This window comes from Rhinatrema bivittatum, chromosome 9, assembly GCF_901001135.1.
Source record: "Rhinatrema bivittatum chromosome 9, aRhiBiv1.1, whole genome shotgun sequence".
In the NCBI taxonomy this organism is placed as follows: domain Eukaryota; kingdom Metazoa; phylum Chordata; class Amphibia; order Gymnophiona; family Rhinatrematidae; genus Rhinatrema; species Rhinatrema bivittatum.
In genome coordinates, this window is record NC_042623.1 from 46,941,598 (window position 1) to 46,964,786 (window position 23,189).

Sequence of the window (23,189 nt, forward strand, 5' to 3'; positions counted from 1 at the left end):
TTTACTCTCTCTCTCACACACACACACACACCAGCAGGTTCCTTTTTACTCTCACATACACCAACAGGCTCCTTTATACCCTCTCTCTCTCACACTCACTCACACACACACACACCCCAGCAGGTTCCTTTTTACTCTCTCTCTCTCTCTCTCTCTCTCACACACACACACCCCCCCCAGCAGGTTCCTTCTCACTTACATAGCCTCATTTTATTCTTCAGCTACCACTGGTCTCTCTCATTTTCTTCTTTGGCCGCAGTAAACCTGGTTTCCAGAGGTGACCCTCAGCCTCTTTTTTTATTCTTTGGCCATCGCTGGCCTGAAGCTCCAATAGTGGCCCGCAGCCTCATTATAACCAATGGCTTTATGGAAAAACTGATTTCCACACTCTAAATGACACCGTAACCAGCATTCGCCCTTGGGCCGGGTGTAGGGTTGCGAACTTTCTACCATCAAATTTCCAAACATTTGGAGATGCTGTTTAATATCTTTGCTGATGGAGTTTATGCACATGTAACTTATTGACAGTCTTCACCATTAGAAAAACATAGAAATATAAAACATAAAAAATATAATAGCAGATAAGGCCCCATCTAGTGTTCCCAGTTTACTTGCTGCTAGTGCCATAGATTCCAGTTGATCTCTGACTTTTCTCTCACTTCTTTGCAATTAATGATTCTTTTTACTTGTCCCATGCTTTCTTGAACTGTCATTGGTTTTGTAGTTATTGGCTCCATGGGAGATTGTTCCATGCACCATCATTCTTTTTGACCACTAGTTTCCAAACTTGCTAACTCTGAAAAAGGGTTGCTTTTATCAGTCCAGAAACCAAACTATTGTTCTGTAAGTTTTTTAGGCCTATGATTAAATCGTGGACTGAAGTCTAAGCAAATGACACAAAATAAATGTATTCAACTGTGACTCCATGAGCAATCTTTGGCGTGCCAAATAACAGATTTGGGTTAGCCTCTAGCTGTTCTCTCAAACTTATTGGTTGTAGACAAAAAAACAAGCAGAAACACACCTGCTTACCTTAGCAGTTTCAAAGCTAAAGACACAACACAATTCAAAGAATACAATGTATCCCTAGGTTTCCTTCTCTTCTAAGAGGACTCCTATTCTCTTTGGGCCTAGCTTCTTATTTCCCTTCTAAGGGAAACACCCTGCCAGTTCCATCCACTCCACAGACGCGCGGGCAGAGCCAGGGCGCGCGCTGCCCGGCGTGGGTAGGGTGATTGGCGAGCCGAGGGGAGCGGCAGGCGCGCGCGCGCGGCGGCTCCTTAACATTCCATTCCACGTGTTGCATTGTTGTGGGCGCTACAGGTTTTTTTGCCACCTGTGCCTCCAACCGCCGGGCGGAGGCGCGCGGCGTCACTCGAAGAGGAGTGACAGGCCGCCGGCCGCTGCCATAGGAGCTCTCTGGGCTCAGGCTCCCCCCTTCGCCCTTCCCTCTCCACTCGGTGAGGAAACAGCCTGGTCTGGAGGAAAACTCGACGTGTCCAGAAAGGTGTTCCGACTTTCCTTTCAGCAACAGGGAGGAGAAGAAGAAACCACCGCCTCTTCGTCTGGCTACGCCGAAACGAATTTACGCAAAACTCCCCCACAAAGAAAATAGTTTGGGGGACGAAGAAAGTGAAGCCCCCGGCATGTTGGACCCGTCGTCCAGCGAAGAGGAGTCGGACGGGCTGCTGGAAGAGGAGCGGCGCGATGTGCTGGTGGCCGGAGGCTCGCAGAAGTCGCTGCCGCCCCCCAGCCGGGACTGCCGCGAGCAGGCGGGCAGACCGGCCAGCCCCAGCCCGTCGGCGGGCAGCAGCAGCGAGGGCCGGGAGGAGCAGGAGAGGTTGCAGCGGGAGGAGAGGGAGCGCCGGGTGCGCCTGCAGCTCTATGTGTTCGTCGTGAGGTGCATCGCGTATCCCTTCAACGCCAAGCAGCCCACCGACATGGCCCGCAGGCAGCAAAAGGTGAGTTTCCTGCCCACCCGGCAGCACTCTCGCCGGAGGGGGCGGGTGGGTTTGTTTTCCTTTTGGACACCAGTTGCACTGCAGCTGTTGATCAAAAAATGTGCCACGTACTTTTCGCTTCTCTTTTTAATGTTTTGCTTTCACCTGGATCTGCGTTGTTTTGCTTGAACCTTTTTGCTAGAGAATCGTTGCAGCCATCAAAAGCCGCCAGACAGTCCTCCCTGCGGCGGAGGGTCCTGACAAGAGCCCCTGAGCAGTGATTTTTTTTGTGTGAAGAAGCTGCAGATCCTTCTCGGCATCTTGCTTTTCATGCGACTTGTAGAAATGTGTCCTGGGCTTTCATTGTTAAGAGTGTCGTGTTCGAGACTGCTTTGCTTTTGATTTAGTGCCCTGGGCTGCTCGTTCAGCACCTTGTTCAGCACCGGTATTATATTATTTTGCACCTTGGACGTGGAAAAAACATTTGTCGTTTCAACAGGTTTCTTTTCCTTCCTTACTGGCATTTGTTTCTATTATGTTCGCGGCATTCACACTGGAAGTGAGAAAAATACGTGCTGTCAACAGGTTTGTTGATTTGCATTAAAAAAAAAAGAGGTAATATTGTGTAGTGTGTTCTCTTACAACTGACAAATGTACATGATTTGTTACTTTAACACAGAGGTTCCTATTGTATCACTTGATAGAATGTTCCGTTGCTGGAAGCTGAAGGCTTTGAGGCAGAGAAATATAAAATTTGTGTTTTTCCAGAACTTCTGTACCAGTATTATTGTTTTGGGTTTGATAGCTCTCCCATCTACCAAATGTGCTCTGAGCGTGTTACATCGTATAAATAAGGTAAATTAAAATCCTTATCTAATACAGTAAAGATCCTGAGACGGACACATGGTAAACACATGCAATCAAAGAGAATTAGTCTGCAGAGATGAAAGTTCATCCATTCATTCTTATACAAAAGGATACTCATCAAAAAAGACTCCTATACTTTACTATATTGTTTTTTCTGTGTGCAGCAGCTCCAGATTTTGCACCTGCTTATACAGTAAGGGCTGTATAATCGTTTTTTGGTGTGAAATTCAGTACTGTGCTTAAAAAAAAATAGAAAGACATTTAGCCTAGCCACTTCAAAGTCATGTAGGTTAAGATTATATTGAGTAAGCATTCAACAGGATGCCTTCTAATCTTTAATTGAACTCCATGAGTTGAAGCTGGGCATACAGCAAGAAAACCCGTGTTACCTCTAACAGGATTTCAAGGTCTTTCAAAATTTGATTTTATTTATTTTCTGGACTACATTAAAGTACTGTAGGTATTTCCCTGTTCCCAGGGGGCTCACAAGTTTGTACCTGAGGCCATGGAGGGTGAAATGACTTGCCCAAGGTCACGGGGAGTGACAGCAGGGTGTGAACTCTGGTTTCACTGGCTCGCAGAGCACTGCTCTAACTACTAGGCTGCACTCCATGTTTTGGGGAGCTGCTGACTGCTCTATTTGCTTCCTGAAGGGTTCCCCATCGGTAAGAAGGAAGCTGGGAGCATATTCTTCCCTGTCACCTCCCCCACTCTTTCCTTGCTTAGAAGCCAGTCCCAAATATGTGAAGGAAATAAGTTTTTCTAAAAGTGATTTTATCATTTTTCAACCTTGCTAATTTTCTGAGCTTGCTAGAATTTACTTTTTCTTCGTGTTGTCAAATATGGTAAGGCACATATCTGTTTTGTTTTTTTTAATAAAATACAGTAGTATCTAGCACAGTTGCTGTGGTCATCAGAGGACAGAAAGTAGAGAAACTGACAAGTGTTGATGACAACTGAAATGAGTATGAGATAAACCATTACAAAATTTAGAAAAGCAAAAATTGTGTGACAAATTTATAGAACATTATAAAGCTGCTATCAGGGATACTGGACTTTGGAAAGATTCTGGCTGAAGAGATATCTGAAATATCTGTAAATAATAAAGATGTGCATGACATATGCAGTGAGACAGTAATTCAAATCAGCCACAAATACTGGCAAAGATAATCTTGCTTAGTAGGTACTTTGCATTAATATTTAGCCAAGATGGAAAAGACAAATGAAGAAATATAGTAATATGGTATATGATGGCCTAGAGTAGGAACAGGCTGGATGCATGATGTATCTGTATATGAAAAAAAGTCTGAGATATTTACCATAGATCAATGTGAACATGGCATTAAGATTTCATTAAATTTCACCAGAGATTGCTTCGGGAACTTATAGAGCACAACCATTAAGTGTAATTTTCACAAAATGACTGGAACTAGGTAACTACTGTTCTTCTACCAACCTTGTAGCATAGTTACATAGTCATGACAGCAGATAAAAGATTAGATGGTCAATCCAGTCTGCCCTGCAATTTGCTTATGGTAGCACCTGCCATTCTGTTCAGGTTAACCCCATGTGTTCTCTTAAGGGTAGTAACTGCCACTCTGTGCAGGTTACCTCCATGAGGAAATGTTTCGCCATCCATTCTTTATGCCTTTAGGGATCCACAGTGTTTATCCCTTGCCCTTTTTAATTCATTAACTGTTCTTGTCTTCACCACCTCTTCTGGGAGAGCATTCCAGGCATCCATCACCCTCTCTGTGAAGAAATACCTCCTGATGTAGTTCTGAGTCTTCTTTTCCAATGGAAGAGGTTAGAAGTTTGTGCATCGTTAATACCTATCAGGTATCTGAAAGTCTATATCATATCTATCCTGCATCTCCTCTCCTCCAAGGTATACATATATATATATATTTTTTATTTATGCAGTTTTACATAATTTACAAAGAGTACTTTGCATAGAAATACAGAAACAAATTTATATTCAGAATTTTACTATCCATATCAAGAAAGAAAAATAATATAATGATTAGACCACAATCTTTGTCTTGGAGGGGAGGAAAAGAAAAAGAAAGGGAGTCTCAATGGAAATTACAAATTAAGCTTATGCTTAACAAGCTATACAAATTATTTTATTTATTTATTTATTTATTTATTTATTTATTTAAGGTTTTTATATACCGGCAATCATGACAACATATCTTGCTGGTTTACATGAAACAGGAGTGCAGTAGATACATCAAACTGGAACTGTGGTGACCGAAGGTGCAGTTACATTTAACAAGGGTAGCAGAACTGGGAGAAGGAGGAAGAGAGAGGATAGATTGGTAACAATTAAACAATATACAAATTAAATACTATATACAGAGAGCATGGCTGAGGGCTGCTTGTTTTGATAAGGAGACCGTGATGTCATTAGATTGTGTCCGGGAAAGCTTGCTTGAACAGCCAAGTCTTAAGTCTTTTTCTAAAAGTTAGGAGGTGAGTTGATGTATGGTTTTGTATATGACAGATATGGCTTTGTACATGATTCGGAAGTGTACTGGTAACCAATGAAGCTCTTTCAGGATGGGAGATATGTGGTCTCTTTTCCTGGCACCTGTCAGTAGTCGGGCTGCTGAATTTTGTACCATCTGAAGCGGTTTGAAGTAGGATGAAGGGAGACCTAGCAAGAGACCTACTATTCTACTTGATCCTCTATAGGGGAGGAAGTTAACATTGCCCTCTTTCTTGAGTCTAGGAATACTCTTAGTTGTTCTGGGGCATTATATATATATATATATCTTTATTATAAGTAACGATACATTTGTATGGATATCTGAGAAGAAACTTTGCCCCCAATAGATTAGATTTCTGTCTCATAGAAAAAAAGTCTTTCCTCCTCTCTTGCGTTGCTTTCGATAAGTCTGGGAAGATTTGGACACGTTGTCCCATAAAACTCTCTCCCATATGTGGAAAATACAACTTCATCACCAAACTCACAACTGATTCTATTACCAAAGAAACTAGTAAAGTTGCTCTCTCATGTATTTCAACTGATGATTCCAAGAACTCTGTTAAATTATTTTAATCAAGCTGTGGTGCATTCCTCTCATTAGATCTATTATATGGCAAGAAATAGACTTTATTTACAGATGGTAAAGTTTCACTTGGCATTTTTAACACTTCTAGCATGTATTTTCTCAGTGGGAGGCTGTTCCCCTATAACCTTGGGGAAATTCAGAATTCTTATATTTAGCCTTCTCAGTCTATTTTCTATAAACTCCACTTTTCTATTCATCACTTGTTTGTCTTGAACTAACATATTGCAAATGTTCTGTGTCGACTTAACCTTCTGTTGTAATATGGATATCTTGTTGGTGTTCTCCTGCAATAAATCATTGTGTTCTTGGGACACTTTGTCCAACTTCACAGACAATGAATTCAACTGCCTCGTTAGCCCTTAAAACATAGGGCCATAAGAGGCAACCAGTTTCCACAGGGAGTCCAGAGTTACCGTATCAGGTTTTCCATAATCCTTGTTCACCAAGTTCCCCAGCTGCCCTCGAGGATCTTCCGCCACATTTTGACCCACAGTTTCCTCCGTACGAGGTAACTCACCACTCCCTTCAGGGCCAAATGGAGTCAGAACGGCTGCTCCTGGTGCTTCCGGACTTTCAGGTTCTACTGGTGTTTCCGGGCCTCGTCTCACCGCCTCGGATCCATGTGCAGGACTCTTTCGTTCGGCTTCCAGGATGGTCATTACTGCGGTAAGATTTGGAGGTTCTGGGGCCACTTGATTCCGCAGGTTTGGGGGGCTAAGAGAGATATCCCCAGATGCAAACGACGCTCCTGACGCCACTCCATCAGTGGGGTAAGCTTCCCCCATTTTCTGGTAAGCCGTGGCTAGCTCCGGGATTGTACGCTGTCCTGGTAGAGTAGGTGGTATGGAGGGAAATACCCTTACTTGGCCTTTGCGTTTTGGAGACATTTTTAGTTTTCTTTACGAGAAAATTCAGGAAATCCAAGAACAGCTCCGTGCTGCCGCTAGTAGCTTGCCACCATCTTGGCTCCTCCCAGGAATACATATTTACATCCTTCAGCCTCTCCTCATAGGTCTTCTGAAACAGACTCCTCACCATTTTGGTTGCCGTCTTCTGGACCGTCTCCATCCTGTCTCTATACTTTTTGAGGTACGATCTCCAGATCTAAACACACTACTCCAGGTGAGGCCTCACCAAGGATCTGTACAAGGGCATTATCACTTCCTGTTTTCTGCTAGTTATTTCTCTATGCAGTCCAGCATCTTTCTGACTTTAGCAACCGCCTTGTCACATTGCTGTGCAACCTTAAGATCACAGGACACAATTCCCCCAAGGTTCCTGTCCTGCTCCGTGCATGATAGTCTTTCACTCCCCCCCACCCCCATCACATACAGCTCTTTTGGATTTCTGCATCCCAGGCTCACAACTCTGCACTTCTTGGCAGCTGCCAAATCTTTGACCACTTTTCATTTTCTCTTCTCCTTCAGGCGTGTCCACTGTATTGCAAATCTTAGTATCATCCACAAATAGACAAAAACATTTCCTTCTAACCCCTCTGCATTTTCGCTCACAAAGATATTGGACAGAACTGGTCCCAAAAATGATCCTTGAGGTGCTGCACCTAGCCCCGTTCTCTCATCAGAGCGGGTTTCATTTATCATTTCATATTGTTTCCTGTCAGTCAACCAGTTAGGAATCCACTCCCAAGCTACTCATTTTTTTTCACGAGCCTCCTGTGCAGGACTGTATCAAAAGCTTTGCTAAAATCCAAGTAAATCACATCGAGCACTCTTCCTTGATCCAGTTCTCTAGTTACCCATTCAAAAAAGTCAATCAGATTTATCTGGCAGGAACTTCCCCTGGTGAATCCATGCTACTTCGGTTCAAGTAAGCCACCAGATTGTAAATAGTTCACTATCCTTTCCTTCAGCAGAGTCTCCATTAATTTTCCTATCACAGAACTGAGGCTAACAGGCCTGTTGTTTCCAGCCTCCTCCCTGCTACCACTCTCTTGTGAAGCAGGACCATAACCACTTTTCTCCAATCACATGGCACCACTCCTGTTTCCAGGGATCTATTGAACTGGTTGTTTGGGGGTCCTGCCAGCACATCTCTAAGCTCCTTCAGTATCCTGGGATGCACCTTATCTAGCCCCATGGCCTTGTCCACTTTCAGGTTTCCTAGCTCTTCCCATACTCTTCTGTAAACAGAGTTGCATCTACTGTACTCCCATCCATGGTCTTGTTAATCAACATTGTCCTTCTCCAGGGTCGTCTTTAATGAACACCGAACTGAAGTATTGGCTTAAGATTTCTGCTATTTCTTCATCTTTCTCCACACATTGCTCCCCATCACCTTTCAATTTCACTATACCACTAAGAGCCTTCTTTCTTTCTCTGATAGATCTGAAAAATGTTTTGTCACCTTGTTTTACCTCTTTGTCAGTCCTTTCTTCCGCTTGACCTTCTGCTTTTTTGATTTCTTTCTTTGTCTCCCTCAGATTCACCAGTTATTCTTTACTGTGTTCCTCTTTTTGGGATCCTTTATACTGTGAATGCTGTTCTTTTTGCTTTTATTTTTCAGCCATCTTCTTTGAGAACCAGATCGGTTTCTTTCTCCTCTTACTCTTTTTTGTTTACTTTTCTAACATATAGATTTATTGCCTTTGTAATAGCTTCTTTTAATTTGGCCCACTGTTGTTCTACCTCACCTATTTTCTCCCAGTCCTTTAGTTCTTCTTCCAGGAATATCCCCATTTCGAAAAAGTCTATATTTCTGAAATTCAAAACTTGGGTCTTTGTGTAACTTCTATGTATCATATTTGCGATAAGATGTGTATGTACAAGAGAAAAAGATTTTGGCATCCAGCTCAGTGTGATGCAACAATCAAAAAAGCAATCAGAATGTTAGGAATTATTAGGAAGGGAATGGTTTAATAAAAACGGAAAATGTCATAATGCCTCTGTATTGCTCCATGGTGAGACTGCACCTTGAATATTGCATACAGTTCTGGTCACCACATCTAAAAAAAAATAAGTTGCACTGGAGAAGGTACAGAGAAGGGTGACCAAAATGATAAAGGGGCTGGAACAGCTCCCCTATGAGGAAAGGCTGAAGAGGATAGGGCTGTTCAGCTTGGAGAAGAGATGGCTGAAGGGGGATATGATAGAGGTCTTTAAGATCATGAGAGGTCTAGAACGAGAAGATGTGAATCGGTTATTTACACTTTTGGATAATAGAAGGACTAGGGGGCATGCCATGAAGTTAACAAGTAGCACATTTAAGACTAATCAGAGAAAATTCTTTTTCACTCAACGCACAATTAAGCTCTGGAATTTGTTGCCAGAGGATGTGGTTACTGCTGTTCGTGTAGCTGGGTTTAAAAAAGGTTTGGATAAGTTCTTGGAGGAGAAGTCCATTAACTGCTATTAATCAAGCTGACTTAGGGAATGGCCTCAGCTACTACTGGCAGCAGTAGCATGGGATCTTCTTAGAGTCTGGGTACTTGCCAGGTTCTTATGGCCTGGATTGGCCTCTGTTGGAAACAGGATGCTGGGCTTGATGGACCCTTGGTCTGACCCAGCATGGCAATTTCTTATGTTCTTATGGAGGAGGAGACAGCAGTGTATCAAACAAGTAGTAATAAAATGAGCTCAGCATGGACACGGAGCAAATTAATCCTGTTAGATTATCCCAGCTCTGTATTTCAAAAATGTTTTTATGTGCTTTATAATAAATCCAAGAGTAAGAAATGGCATAAATTATTTAAAATATTATTATAGAAAAAAAGATCTATTAAGAATATGATATTAATGATTAATGTCTCATCAAGAGCACAAATTATCAATGAAGACCAGAGCGAACATTCTATGAAGAAAATTTAACTTAATTGAATTTAAAGACAAAGAATAGCCAATAGCACATTATGTTGAGTACATTGAAGGACCCTATTTCTATTTTCAACATCTGGTGCTGATAAAGTGTGTGAACCGCATAGGACAATCTACTTTAGTAAGGTTTATACCCAGACATAGCTTAGATCCTAATCTAAACCCAAATAAGAGAGAGAGATAATCCCATTGAATAAATAACTCATACAAAAAGAATATATTTTAACTAGTAGTAAATGCCTGTCCAAGGTCAGGAAACACTGTGAAGTGTAGGAAGAGCTTAAGAGAGATGTGTGGTTGTAGAGAGAGGATTGGTCAATTTAGAGAGAGAGAGAGGGGCAGAGCTGGAGAGTACAGCCAGAGTGTTGCACCCGTCGATCGCAGATCTTCAGGAACCACACCAGGGGTTCCTGAAGATCTGCACACCAGGGGTGTTCCTCTACTTCTCTGATTTCCGCACAGTACTTCAATCTATAATTTTCTCAAAGATTGATTACTGTAACGGACTCCTACTTGGTCTCCCTGCTTCCCACATCAAACCTCTCCAACTCCTTCAAAATGCCACTGCACGCATCCTCACTAATGCCAAAAAGAAAGACCACATTACTCCCACCCTCATTAATCTCCACTGGCTACCTATTCATTCACGCATTATCTACAAGACCCTTACCCTCATCCACAAAAGTATTACTAATGAACATTACAACTGGCTAAACCCCCCCTTCCTCCCACGTACCTCTACCAGACCCACCCGATCCTTGGTCCGTGGAACCCTTATTCACCCCTCCATAAAATCCACAAGACTCATGTCCACCACCAAAAGGGCCCTCTCCCTAGCAGGCCCTTCCCTTTGGAACTCCATGCCCCTTGACCTTCGTACCGAAACCTCCACACCCACCTTCAAAAAGAAACTCAAAACCTGGCTCTTCCTCCAAGCATACCCCCAATCACAATCTTCATCACCCCTTACAAACATCCTTACCCAACCGCCTACCCCCACCAACACCCCTTCTTCAGGACCTACCCCCTGCACCCACCCCCCTAATGAACTTCAAACCTAAAATATTAGTTTGTACCCGCCTTTCCCCCTCAATCATTGTTCCTCTGCGCTTATCCTAGCCTGCATATAATCTATGTGTTTATCACATTATCCTCAAACCCCTGTACATATCTTTTCCTTATGTATCCTTCTCTCCCCTATCCATTTATCTTGTTTATTGCAATGTTACTGAGTTTATGTTACAAACTGTTCCTTGTAAAGGCTTTGCCTATATTTCCTTGGTTGTAAGTTATCTGTAAACCGGCACGATGTGCAAACGGCTGCCGGTATATAAAATAAAATAAAATAAATAAATAAATAAGTAAAAGCAGTGTAGACCTTTAGCACAACTTGCGTGCTAACGGACCCTGCGATGCCCCGCCCCTTCCACATGTTTACATAACAGGAAGTCTGCAGGAGGAGGAGGCGTGGCACTGCATGAGGGCTGCTGAAGATCCCATGCTGCTTTTACTTTATCTTCAGATGCCGCAGCTGCAGGTTCATATTTAGGAATGGCAGTGGTAGAAACGCTCTGGTGCCTATATGAATTTGACGCTGGAGGCAGTTGCCTATATCTTAATCCAAACTTAGTAAGGAATGAAAACCCGAAAATATAGCTGAAAAGTAGAATCAAATCACAATATGAATATTCAGCTGAAAAGGAACTCTTATTGAAATGTGTATAGCAACCTTCATAAATATCCTCAGTATATTTGTGGCTTATTTAGTAAAGCCTATGGTATTCTGAGCTGGTATAATCATAGGTTGCATGAACACTTCTTTTTGCACCAGCAGGCGCTAAAGATATGGCACAAATACTGTATAATTAAATTTGCTAGTGTGTGCACTTATCTTGAATAAATGCAGGAAAAAGATGGCAGGATAGTCCTGAAGTGTTTCCTCCGACACCTTGGTGTTTCGGAGTCTGTTACTCCTTCTTCAGGGACCTTCAGGTGAAAACAAGCCTTCTATGTGCTTTCAGCGTTTTTTAATCAGTTCTTAATGTTGAAGCGGCGATTATCTGTGTGGTGCACTACAGCAATGACACCTGCCAGCATGCCGTTCAGTTTCTGAAGGTCCCTGAAGAAGGAGTAACAGACTCCGAAACACCAATGTGTCGGAGGAAACACTTCAGGACTATCCTGCCATCTTTTTCCTGCGTTTATTCAAGATAAGTGCACACACTAGCAAATTTAATTATACAGTGTTTGTGCCATATCTTTAGCGCCTGCTGGTGCAAAAAGAAGTGTTCATGCAACCTATGATTATACCAGCTCAGAATACCATAGGCTTTACCAAATAAGCCACAAATATACTGAGGCTATTTATGAAGGTTGCTATACACATTTCAATAAGAGTTCCTTTTCAGCTGAATATTCATATTGTGATTTATATCTTAATCCAGGCTTGCATTCATGATCATCAGCTAATCTTTTTTTTTTTTTTTTTTTGTATGTCCTCCAAAATTTATTTTTATCATGGCATGACAAGTTTCCTTTGGCTTTTATGATAAAGACCAAACTTGGAACGTTTTGGACTTCTATATAAGAGAAGATGCTCATACTCAGTTGTGCAGATTTATTCTTTTGGGTGGTTTACTACTTGTTCAATTATTTAAACACCTGATTCTAATTAGCCAATTAATTGTGCTAAGGAAACTAGAGGTCCATTTACTATTTCTCTCACACTAATTCTGGCTTAGTGTTATTGTTTTCACGTAGATAAGCATCTGAATTAGCCATGCTCTCTGGGTATGTCTTCCCTGCCACTAGGTGGCGGAGCTCTCTCTAACAGATCGATACAGTAAAGTGCGGCTGCGGTTACCCTGCTCCTAACTCGCCTTCTACTCACTTTCTGGCCGCGTTAGCCCTTCCCGCGATACACTATCCCCTTTAACTCATCCCTACCGCCTCTTAAAATCCCCGGGTGCCCCTTCCGCCCGCGGCATGTATATTAAATGTAAACGAGTGAATTAGCTATTCCCTCCCATACAGTAACGCGTGCCCCGACTATCGCTTTTTTACCCTGCCGTTTTGCCGCGCGTTTACCCTGCTAACTTACCGCCTACCCTTACCCCAGTGTTAGAGGCAGGGGTAAGGGTAGACGGCAAACTTTCCCCCAGCCCCCGCTCACCTGCCCTGGCCGCGTCCGGTCTCCGGTGCAGCCCCAGTCCTGTCCCCTCCTCCTGAAGCAAAAAAAAAAACAAACCCCCGAAAAAAAGTAGCAAGAGAGCGAGGGGAGAGACGGGCAATCCTACACTCGGGCCTGCCAGTCCCTTGTTCTCTCCTCCCGAAGCAGGGCGCGAAAAGCAGCCTTGCTCCAGGAGGAGGGGGGGGGGGGCAGTTTAAAGCGACGAAGCGATTTACTTTTGCAGCCCCCCCTGGACATCGGCGACGACCGTGGCTCCTGCCTCCAGCTTCCAGCTGTCAGACAGACGCATCGCACGTGGGAATGCGGCCCCTATGCGTGCAATTGGCTGCTCAAGACGTGACGTCACATGCAGTGACGCCAAACGTCGTGACGTCACGTCTTGAGCAGCCAATTGCACGCATAGGAGCCGCTTTCCCATGTGCGATGCATCTGTCTGACAGCTGGAGGCTGGAGCCGCGGTCGTCGCCGATGTCCGGAGGGGGGGGGGCTGCAAAAGTAAGTCGCTTCGTCGCTTTAAACTGCCCCCCCCTCCTCCCGGAGCAAGGCTGCTTTTCGCGCCCTGCTTTGGGAGGAGAGGAGAAGGGGCTAGCAGGCCCGAGCCTAGGATTGCCCGTCTCTCCCCTCGCTCTCTTGCTACTTTTTCGTTTTTTTTTTTGCTTCAGGAGGAGGGGACAGGACTGGGGCTGCACCGGAGACCAGACGCGGCCAGGGCAGGTGAGCGGGGGCTGGGGGAAAGTTTGCCGAGCATCGGAGAACATAACTGTCCATTTCCTGGTACCTGTCATTTCAAATGTCATTTGAAATGACAGATACCAGCGTGGCCATGAAGCGTTAGGCCCGCGCACCCAGGATACTGTATAGGCGCTCTATACAGTAAAATGGGTTGCGCGGGCCTAACCTTCGCCTAACGCTTCGCAGACGCGGCATGCATTTGCATGCAATTTGAAGAGAGTATCGAGCGGTAGGTGAAGAGAACTGTGCGTGTGGGGAACGAGGGTGCGCCTGGCACAGCCGCACTCTTTCTAACGCGGCATAACTGTATCGACCTGTAAGTCTAGTAAAATCTTTCAGCCAGGGGCTCCCTCCTGCCTGTTGCTAGGATTGCCTCAGGTTCCTCAGTCATTTTTTCCACGCGACCGTTAGCCTCGCGGAGCTCATCTCTCCTGAGAGAAACTGAATTTTGTGAGGAAAAAAGTTTATAAAAATAGAGAAAAAACATCAGAAGAAGCAGCAATTTTAACACCTTTAAGGTCTATTTAGCTATGCCTCGTCCAGGCTTTAAATTTTGCTCATGTGGCAAAATTGTGTTGGCCACAGATAGCCACTCTTCGTGTTTATTAGGGATGTGAATTGGGCTTCGGACGATTGAAAATATCGGATGATATTTTCAAAATCGTCAGAAATCGGGAGCTCCCCCAAAATGATAGGAAAACCCCACGATATTGATCGTGGGGGTTCTCTTATCGTTTTGGGGGAGGGCGGGACAAAGGCACACAAAAATAACCCCTAAACCCACCCCGACCCTTTAAAACTAATCCCTTAGCTTCCCCCCCCCCCCCCCCCCCCCCCCAAAAACCTTTTACAGGTACCTGGTGGTCCAGTGGGGGTCCCTGGAGCGATCTCCCGCTCCCGGCCGTCGGCTGCCACTAATCAAAATGGCGCCGATGGCCCTTTGCCTTACCATGTGACAGGGTATCCGTGCCATTGGCCGGACCCTGTCACATGGTAGGAGCACTGGATGGTCCGCGCCATCTTGTGCTCCTACCATGTGACAGGGGCTGACCAATGGCACCGGTAGCCCCTGTGACATAGTAAGGGCAAAGGCTATCGGTGCCATTTTGATTAGTGGCAGTCGATGGCCCGAGTGCAGGAGATCGCTCCCGGACCCCCGCTGGACTTTTAGCAAGTCTTGTGGGGGTCAGGAGGGTCCCCCAAGACTTGCCAAAAGCCTGGTGCCATTGGTCAGCCCCGTCACATGGTAGGAGCACAAGATGGCGCGGGAGCGGGAGATTGCTCCAGGGACCCCCACTGGACCACCAGGTACCTGTAAAAAGTTTTTGGGGGGGGTCGGGAGGGTGGAGGAAGCTAAGGTATTAGTTTTAAAGGGTTGGGGTGGGTTTTTTGTTTATCGGCTCGGGCGCAGCCGATAAACAAAACCACGATCGGGCCAGATGAAAAAAAAAACCACATGTGAATTGGAACCGGAATCCGAATCGATTCCGGTTCCGATTCACATCTCTAGTGTTTATATATGTCTTGGACCACAACATGATCAAAAGAATTGTAGGGACTGCGGACGCATGTCCCCACGGGCTCAAAGACAGCGAGCCGCAAGAATCCAAGACTTACAATCCAGAGCTTCAGGCTCTTATGCCACTTCTAAAATCTCTGTTCGCTCCTCTCCAGGTCCTAAATGAAAAAATAAGGACCCGTCATCGAGGAGAGCCTCTTCAGTGGACCCCCCCAGGTCAGGACTTCGCCTCTTGACCACCGGTCGAGACTCAATCCAGGCCGAGGGGGATGCGTCGGTGGCATCGCGGCTGCTTGCTTCACCGACGCATTCCATGTCATTGACGCATTGACGCTCTACCGTTAAGAGAACTGATGCAGCATTGAAGACTGCGATCATCGACGCATTGAAGCACCGACGCATGCCAGATTCTGCGTCAAAGAAGCGTTGAGCCTACGCATCTGTGCAGAGAAGACATTGTGTCACCGTCTGTTTCAACCGATGCTCCTGCGATGCAACCCGATCCTGCCGACGCACCGGAGATCCCTCCGACTCATCCGGCTCCTAACTTACCGAAGAAACATCCCTCTTAATGGAGAGCCTATTTCATGTCATACTTTAGTTTCCAGATTCATGAAAGGAGTATTATGCTTATGTTCACCATTACAGAAGTCACCAGTACCGTGGGACATTAACACAGTTCTCGAACAACTCATGCTTCCACTGTTCGAACCTTTAGAAACCTGTCACCTTCGTTACCTCTCGTGGAAGGTGATCTTTCTGGTAGCAATAACTTCAGCGAGAAGAATAAGTGAATTGCACGCTCTGGTTCACTTCCCTCCTTATCTTCAATTTCACCACCTCAAAGTGACCTTACGGACACACCCAATGTTTCTACCAAAGGTGATTTCCAGTTTTTATATTAACCAGACTATCACCTTGCCTACGTTTCATCCAAAACCTCATCACAACGACAATGATAGAACATTACATACTTTAGACTGTAAAAGTACATTGGCTTACTACAAGCAGCGTACAGGTTCTCCAAATAGGCCATCCCAATTATTTCTTTCTTTCATTCAATCCAAATTCACAGGGACGGCCAGTAACAAAAAGAACTTTATCCACATGGATAACCAACTGCATTCAGTTTTGCTATACTCAAATATCACAAACATTACCTGCAGCACCAAAAGCACATCAGGTACGCGCAATGGCAGCTTCCATAGCCAACCTCCATGAAGTGCCAATCACCGATATCTATCTGTAAAGCAGCGACATGGTCCTCGTTACACACTTTCACATCCCACTATTGTTTGAACAAACAATCAGCGGTTGATGCACTAATGAGTCGGACTATCCTCCAGAAGAGCACAAAATCTACAAACAGAAAGCCTTCATAGGAACTGTCCGCCATTACTTCTAATATTGAGCACATCAAGCACTCTGAACGTAACAAACCTGCTCAATACATCAGCTGGGGACTCCCAGACAGCATGGCTAATTCAGATGCTTATCTACGTGAAAAGAGCAAGTTTGCTTACCGTAAACGGTATTTTCCATAGATAGCAGATGAATTAGCCATGCTGGCCCGCCTGCCTCCCAGGACAGTTCTAACATAACTTACTTGTTTTGATACTGACTGAGGAACCTGAGGCAATCCTAGCAACAGGCAGGAGGGAGCCCCTGGCTGAAAGATTTTACTAGACTTAGAGAGAGCTCCGCCACCTAGTGGCACGGAAGACATATCCAGACAGCATGGCTAATTCATCTGCTATCTAAGGAAAACACCGTTTACGGTAAGCAAACTTGCTCTTCTTACTTTGTACATTATCATGTCTTACAAACATGAACATGGAATTGTTTAACTTATACTCGTTTTATTGCATAAGAAAAAACTGATTTCACTTAAAAAGGGTATCTATCATGGTAAGAACTTGTAATTCTCATTATTATACTTGGGGTTTACAAACTTTCTTGGCAGTGTACAGGATGCAGCTGTTTAACTATGTCTGGAAGCTAAACTTAAATATATTTATCCCTCAGAAAAGAAGACCTTACGCAGGACAAAAATACATAAGTATTTTGATAAGTAACTTGACACATGAAAACTTGAGAAAAAATTAAACCCTCCATTGCGAAATCCCATGCTTTGAAATCTATAAACAAAACATACTGATGATGGCTAAAACAATTTTAGGACCCAGTCCTCCTTTTGCCTTGAGGATAAAATTCACAATTAGCATTGAACTGGTTGTAAGCTGTTGCTTATATCTGTTAACTAAGTCTATGTCCAAACTGTCAAAAGGCAGCTGACTCCTGTGGTCTGCCATGCTTCCCAGCTTACCTCCTTAAAGGAGACAGACAGTATACCTTCACAGTTTATTTATTGAAAACCATTTCTTACCTGCTCGATCTTAAAATATTAGGTGGGGAATAACAAACATTCATTTAAAATAATCAATAAACAAATATCACAAAAAAATCCTGCACATCATTATATTTGACATCTAAAATCATCCTTGTATTTTCTTTATGGCATTCTAGTTGTCATGGAGGCATTGTCTCCAAAGGTACTTTTCAAGATGCCAGTCGAGTATGTTTTGAACATATCAAGTGCAGAGATAGACAGACAGGATTTTGGGGAAAAACTGACAGATTGAAAATCCCGCCGTTTGTGTTTTTCTAGATTCTTCATTTTAGCATGTAAGGTCACATTATTCTTAATAATGGAAACCATTTTAATCCTGGAGTTTCTCCAACTTTTTCTCCAGAGATACAATAGAGATTGTGATGATCTTGATCCTGTTTTTCTCCTGATGCAAAAACTTAAATGCAGAATTCCTCCTCTGTACAGACAGTTCCATACTGTGCCCTTCCATGCATACATTAACCTTTCATATTTCCAACGGTAGGCTTAACAAAGACTAACTTATAACACCCTCTGAGGCATTGGAGCAATACTCCCATTGAAGAGCCCAAGAAATTCTCGCTGAATCAGAACAAGGTCCATTGAGCCAGTGTTCTGGCTCCAGTGGTGGCCAGTCTGGATCAGTAGTATCTGGCAGATGGTCTAAAGTTCACTACTGATTCTGCAGGCAATTTGAAAATAAACCTGAAGATGGCTATTTCTTTCATAAAATAGCAATTGTCATAATCTCTGTGTAAGTTTGCTTTAAATATGTTTTAAAATTTGTTATTGTATTAATGTCTATTTCTGTGCATATTGCTTAGGGCCTTTCCTGGGTGGTGACTCAAAACAGAACTCGGCATTGTGTACTTGTAGTTGGGATTATTTTTCCTTATGTGCATCATTTTTGTACTTTTTGCATATTAAATTTAATCTGCCATTCAGTTGCCCAGTCTCCTAGTCTTACAAGGTCCTTCTGCAATTTCTTGCAGTCTGCTGCTCTTTTAAGAACTTTGAGTAATTTTTTCATTTGCAAATTTGGTTACCTCACTTGTTCCCTTTTCTAGATCATTTATGAATATGGTGAACAGCACAGGTCCTGGTACTGATCCCTGTGGTACTCCACTAATGACCTTTCTCATTTGGAAATTTGACCATATAGTCACAGTTGGTAATCTGCCACTTCCTGGGATCCTGACAGCAGGACACATGTCCTTATCTGTTCTGCACCACCAGCAGTTTGGCTGCTCACATGCTTGATTTTGGCAGCAATCTTCTCCATACTTACTACAACTATTTTCAGGGTCTGACCTTCCTTCACGGAGCTCACAGCATTGCCCCTTGAACCCAGATAGTGTGCAGTTCACTGGAAGAAACCTCCAACCAGTAGAGGCGCCTGGAGATGATTACACTGGCCAGCTGTGTAGGCTGCTCATGATCCCTGGAATTCAATGAAACTGTTCGTGGACACTGCTGACAATACTCTGTACTGTGGATGTCATCAAGGATGCTCTCACTGGGGTATTTCCCGAAGTTAAATGTCTGCACTATTATCTGGTTCATCAGGATGGTAGCAGGCAAAGCCCTGCTAGCAACAGGCAGGAGGGAGCCCCTGGCTGAAAGATTTTACTAGACTTAGAGAGAGCTCCGCCACCTAGTGTCTCGGAAAACATATATTGGGGGTGGTGGGGGGAACCTGGAAACTGCTGTTCCTTTTAACTCTAGCAAAGGTAAGAGAGAGGGGAAAAATATGTTACTATGGAAATTACCGGGCCATGGGGCCACAAATCAGAAAATGGGTGCAGGATGTGGCTAGTCTGACTCCATTTTTTCAAGAAAATTGCAAGTAACTTTAAATGATAGAAGTGACGCTGAAGTTGTGTATTTGAATTTTGACAAACTTTTTTTGATATTGCATCTTTTGGGAATTTGCTTATTTATGAAGAGCAGGCTATAAATTTAAATAATGTTATGCTCTATGGATGACACAACCACAGGCATACATAATCATAAAAGGCATAATATAAATCACAAAACAAAAAACTTCAAACCAATCCAAAACACAAAATTATTACAAAAATAATTTCATAACACTTGTCATGGCCCCTCTGGGCTCATTACCAGTAAGCTCTGGGTCAACTAGGGGGAGGCATCATTCAACACAGCTCCTCCATTTGAGGGTTCTGAAATGGCCGTTCCATTTGAGAGGACCTAAAATTAAATCTCTCCTAAGAGCTCTGGGTGCAGTGCAGTTAATTTTTGGAGTTATAGGAAATGTTTGGAGCCTTTTGCCTGAGTTAGATTTTTGAGGCCTTCTCTAAGGCTCAGGCAAACCCTGCCTGGAGTCTGTGAGACAGGTCAAGCATCTGCCCTGCTAGCCACTCCCTGGTGGATAAGGACTGTATCCCGGGTTATTTTGGGGTTTTTTTTGGGCAGAGACTTTTATTTGTAAGAAGCCTGGTGAGACCCCTGGTTGCTGCCCGGGGGGAGGGCACAGGAAACTCTCAACTTGGGAGATCCAGGCTAGAGAAGATCTGCACCACTAACACCTCGGTAAGGACAGGGTGGTGACCCGAAGTCAGGACCTTCTGGGGTTTTGATTCAGTTTTTGGGAAGCAGATTTTTGTTCAAGATATGGGAGGAAGGTTTTGTTGCCCCTCTTCCTACTTGACTAAGGAACAACTGGAGCTGCTTATTCCAGAAGGGATCCCTGCCATTAGGGATTTGATAGAAAGAGAGAGAAGAACAAACAACTAACTATGAATAAAGAACAATTTGAAACCTGTGAGGATGCCCATGTGGAGTCTTCACCTCCTGGGGAGAGAGAGGATTGGACTTTCTGTGCATAGACTATGATTACTCTTTTCATCAGGCTTTTTTTCCTATCCCAGCAAAGGATGCCCTGCCCACTTGAAAGCCTTGCTGCCTCCACTCCCTAGAAATCGAGAGCCTCTCTGTCTTGGTAATAGATTCCTGCACAGATTGAGGGAAAGAGACTGTATTTTCAGAATCTCTCTGTGGTGCTGAGGACTATATTTGTACCATTATCCATCAGTAAAGACTTTTTTGGGACGCCAAACCAAAGACTCTGGTATTTCATTGGTACTTAGTGTACCACAGCAGGATAATTCAGTGCACCTCCCCAGGGAAGAGTATCCTAGCACATTTGTCACTCGGCCTTGAAAAATAAATTTTTCTCCCCACCAACAAAGGATCCTGAGCCTAGGGAAAAGAGAGACTGTGAAAGAGCTAGCCAGGAGTGGTTCCAGCCCCAATGAGACAATAAATTATTTTATGGCCCCCATCAGTGTTAGGACTGCATCCGGAGACGGGGTTACACACAGTAGACAAAAACAATAATGGTAGAGCTAGAGTATCATACACAATAAAAATGAGCTCAGTTACGATAGTCACTGAAAAGAATAACGAATAATACCAGACTTAGTAATTAATGAAAGGCCATATTAAAACAGAAGGCTTTTATCATCTTCCTAAAAATGAAAATATTTTTTTGAATTTTATGTAAAGTATTTGGAAGATGATTCCAAAGCTTGAGACCAGCATAAGAAAGAACCTTCTTCCTAGTCACCTGGGAAATATTAAAAGCATAATTGTAAGGGGGACTGGATGCCTCGAAGAAATTGATTCAAGGATTATGGAGCCTGTGACCTTAAGTACACCAGTTCACACCTGATTTGGATTCATAGGGACTTAAAAAAAAAAATGGCCTGTGTGAAATGAGTTTGTGGCCTCAGTTCATTACTGACAAAACAGCTTCACAGTTTGGCACTAATTAACCCACTGTTGGTAGTCTTTGAGGGGAGAGAGTGGTCAACGCCATGCAAATTAACCTGATTTATGTACCAAATGTATGCAAATATATTATCAATATTCATTAGAAATACTGAAAAACCATACATGCTTGAAACCCTGATAGTTACAGTATGCTGCAGAAAAATTGGAAGGTCGTCTTGAGATTGCAACTGTGGTGTGCTGTATTATATTGGCAGCCTTCTTATCTTTTGGAGGAATATATTATTATTTTTATAATTATTACAATGATTGATGACTTGCTCTCCTGGATTTCTTGGAGCAAGGTACTGGGTTATTGAATGATTTACATCTTTAAGACAGATGATATGATAACATATGTGAGGTCCATTTTCAGCTGCTGTGTGGCTCAGCTACTTAGCTGGATAAACATATCTGGCTAACTAGTAGGGTATAGTCAGCAGTGCGGTCATGCCACTGAATATATGTGGCTATCTTAAAGTTAGCCAGTTATGTCTAACCGGTTAACTTTAGGACAGCCCTGTGGCATGACCAGAGTTAGCCGCATAGGTTAAGCGACTAACTCTGAATATCAGAGTTAGCCGTATAACTTATATGGCTAAGTGTGCTCTTCCCCGGAAGCTCCTCCTGCCCACCCCTGGAACATCCATAAGTCAGGGAGGAGTAGCCTAGTGGTTAGAGCAGTGGGCTATGAACAGAACAGTGCTCGCTTGTGAAGATGTGATGACCTTCGGAGTGAGGAATTTGTGCAATGTTATCAAGCTAGGTTGAGAGAACATTGTACAAATGTCATCTTTGGATGAGTTTCCTCACTCCGAAGGTTATCACATCTTCACAAGCGAGCACTGTTCTGTTCGTTCATCTCACTTTGAATGTCAAAGTGGCCCTAACCTCTACACTAATATCTAAACCTCACCTCGAGTGACTAGGTGGGCCTCCCATAGAGATATAAATACGTATCTAGTGTGAGGGCATTATGGCTAGGCCTTAGATTGTAAGCCCTCTGGGGATAGGGAAATACCTAAAAGTACCTGAATGTAATCTGCTTTGAAATGCTGAAAAAAGTGTAAAAAGCAGAAAATAAAAAATATTATGCAGCTCGAATTTAGTAGCATTCAGCTTTCAGTATAGCCAGGTAGCCATTTAGATGGATAACTTTTCAATTATCTGTCTAAATGGCTTTTGAATAAGGACCTCATAATGTATAGGGGAGGTATGAATGATAAACTGAAGAAATGCAAAATTATAAAATAAATGAGTGTTTTACAACTGTGGGAGACATACTTTAAAAAAACTCCAAGTTTATGTAGAAGGAATGGAGTGTTGGCTATCTGACTGGATCATTTAGGAATGTTAACACTGGAGAGGAAAAGGTTAACCAACAGGTGTTATGATTACTGCTCATAAATACTGAAAAGGCCAACATTTTGTCTCATTTGTAAGGCAATGTGTTAGACTTGAACTTGGAAAAGGCAAAATGACATAATTTTGAAGCTACACCAAGGGAGATTAATTTCCTTTTCAGGAAGACCTGTTTGACTGTGAGGATAACTAGGTCATGAAATCTACAGCTTTGCAATGCATTATGTGTGTGGCATCACTGCAAAATGTCGTGAGCCTCAGGTAGAGTGGTCTACAGGTTAGAGCAACAGGCTGTGACTCAGAAACCAGAATTCAAATCTCGTTGACCCTCCTTGTGGCTTCAGCAAGTCACTTTACTCTCCATTGCTTCAGGTACAAACTTAGGGCCTCATTTACTAAGCATTTTTCCCTTAGATACAGAATGGGAGAAAAGCCTTAGTAAATCAGGCCCTTAGATTGTAAGTCCTCTGGGGATAGGAAAAAGGCCTCTT

General features: G+C 43.4%; 1 protein-coding gene across 18 annotated transcripts in view; it reads left to right on the forward strand.

The window, feature by feature from the left end:
- Window positions 1-1,361: 1,361 nt before the first annotated feature.
- Window positions 1,362-23,189, forward strand: part of CADPS2 (calcium dependent secretion activator 2) — a 1,612,018-nt gene continuing 1,590,190 nt past the window's right edge. For 10 of the 18 annotated variants that reach the window (XM_029616600.1, XM_029616607.1, XM_029616608.1 and 7 more), the window contains exon 1: window positions 1,364-1,961. In XM_029616600.1, coding sequence (XP_029472460.1) covers window positions 1,647-1,961 — 315 coding nt within the window. In that variant the 5' untranslated portion in view covers window positions 1,364-1,646. Of the gene's footprint in view, window positions 1,962-23,189 lie in introns of all 18 variants that reach the window. The other 8 variants (XM_029616596.1, XM_029616606.1, XM_029616601.1 and 5 more) reach the window with 2 other exon arrangements.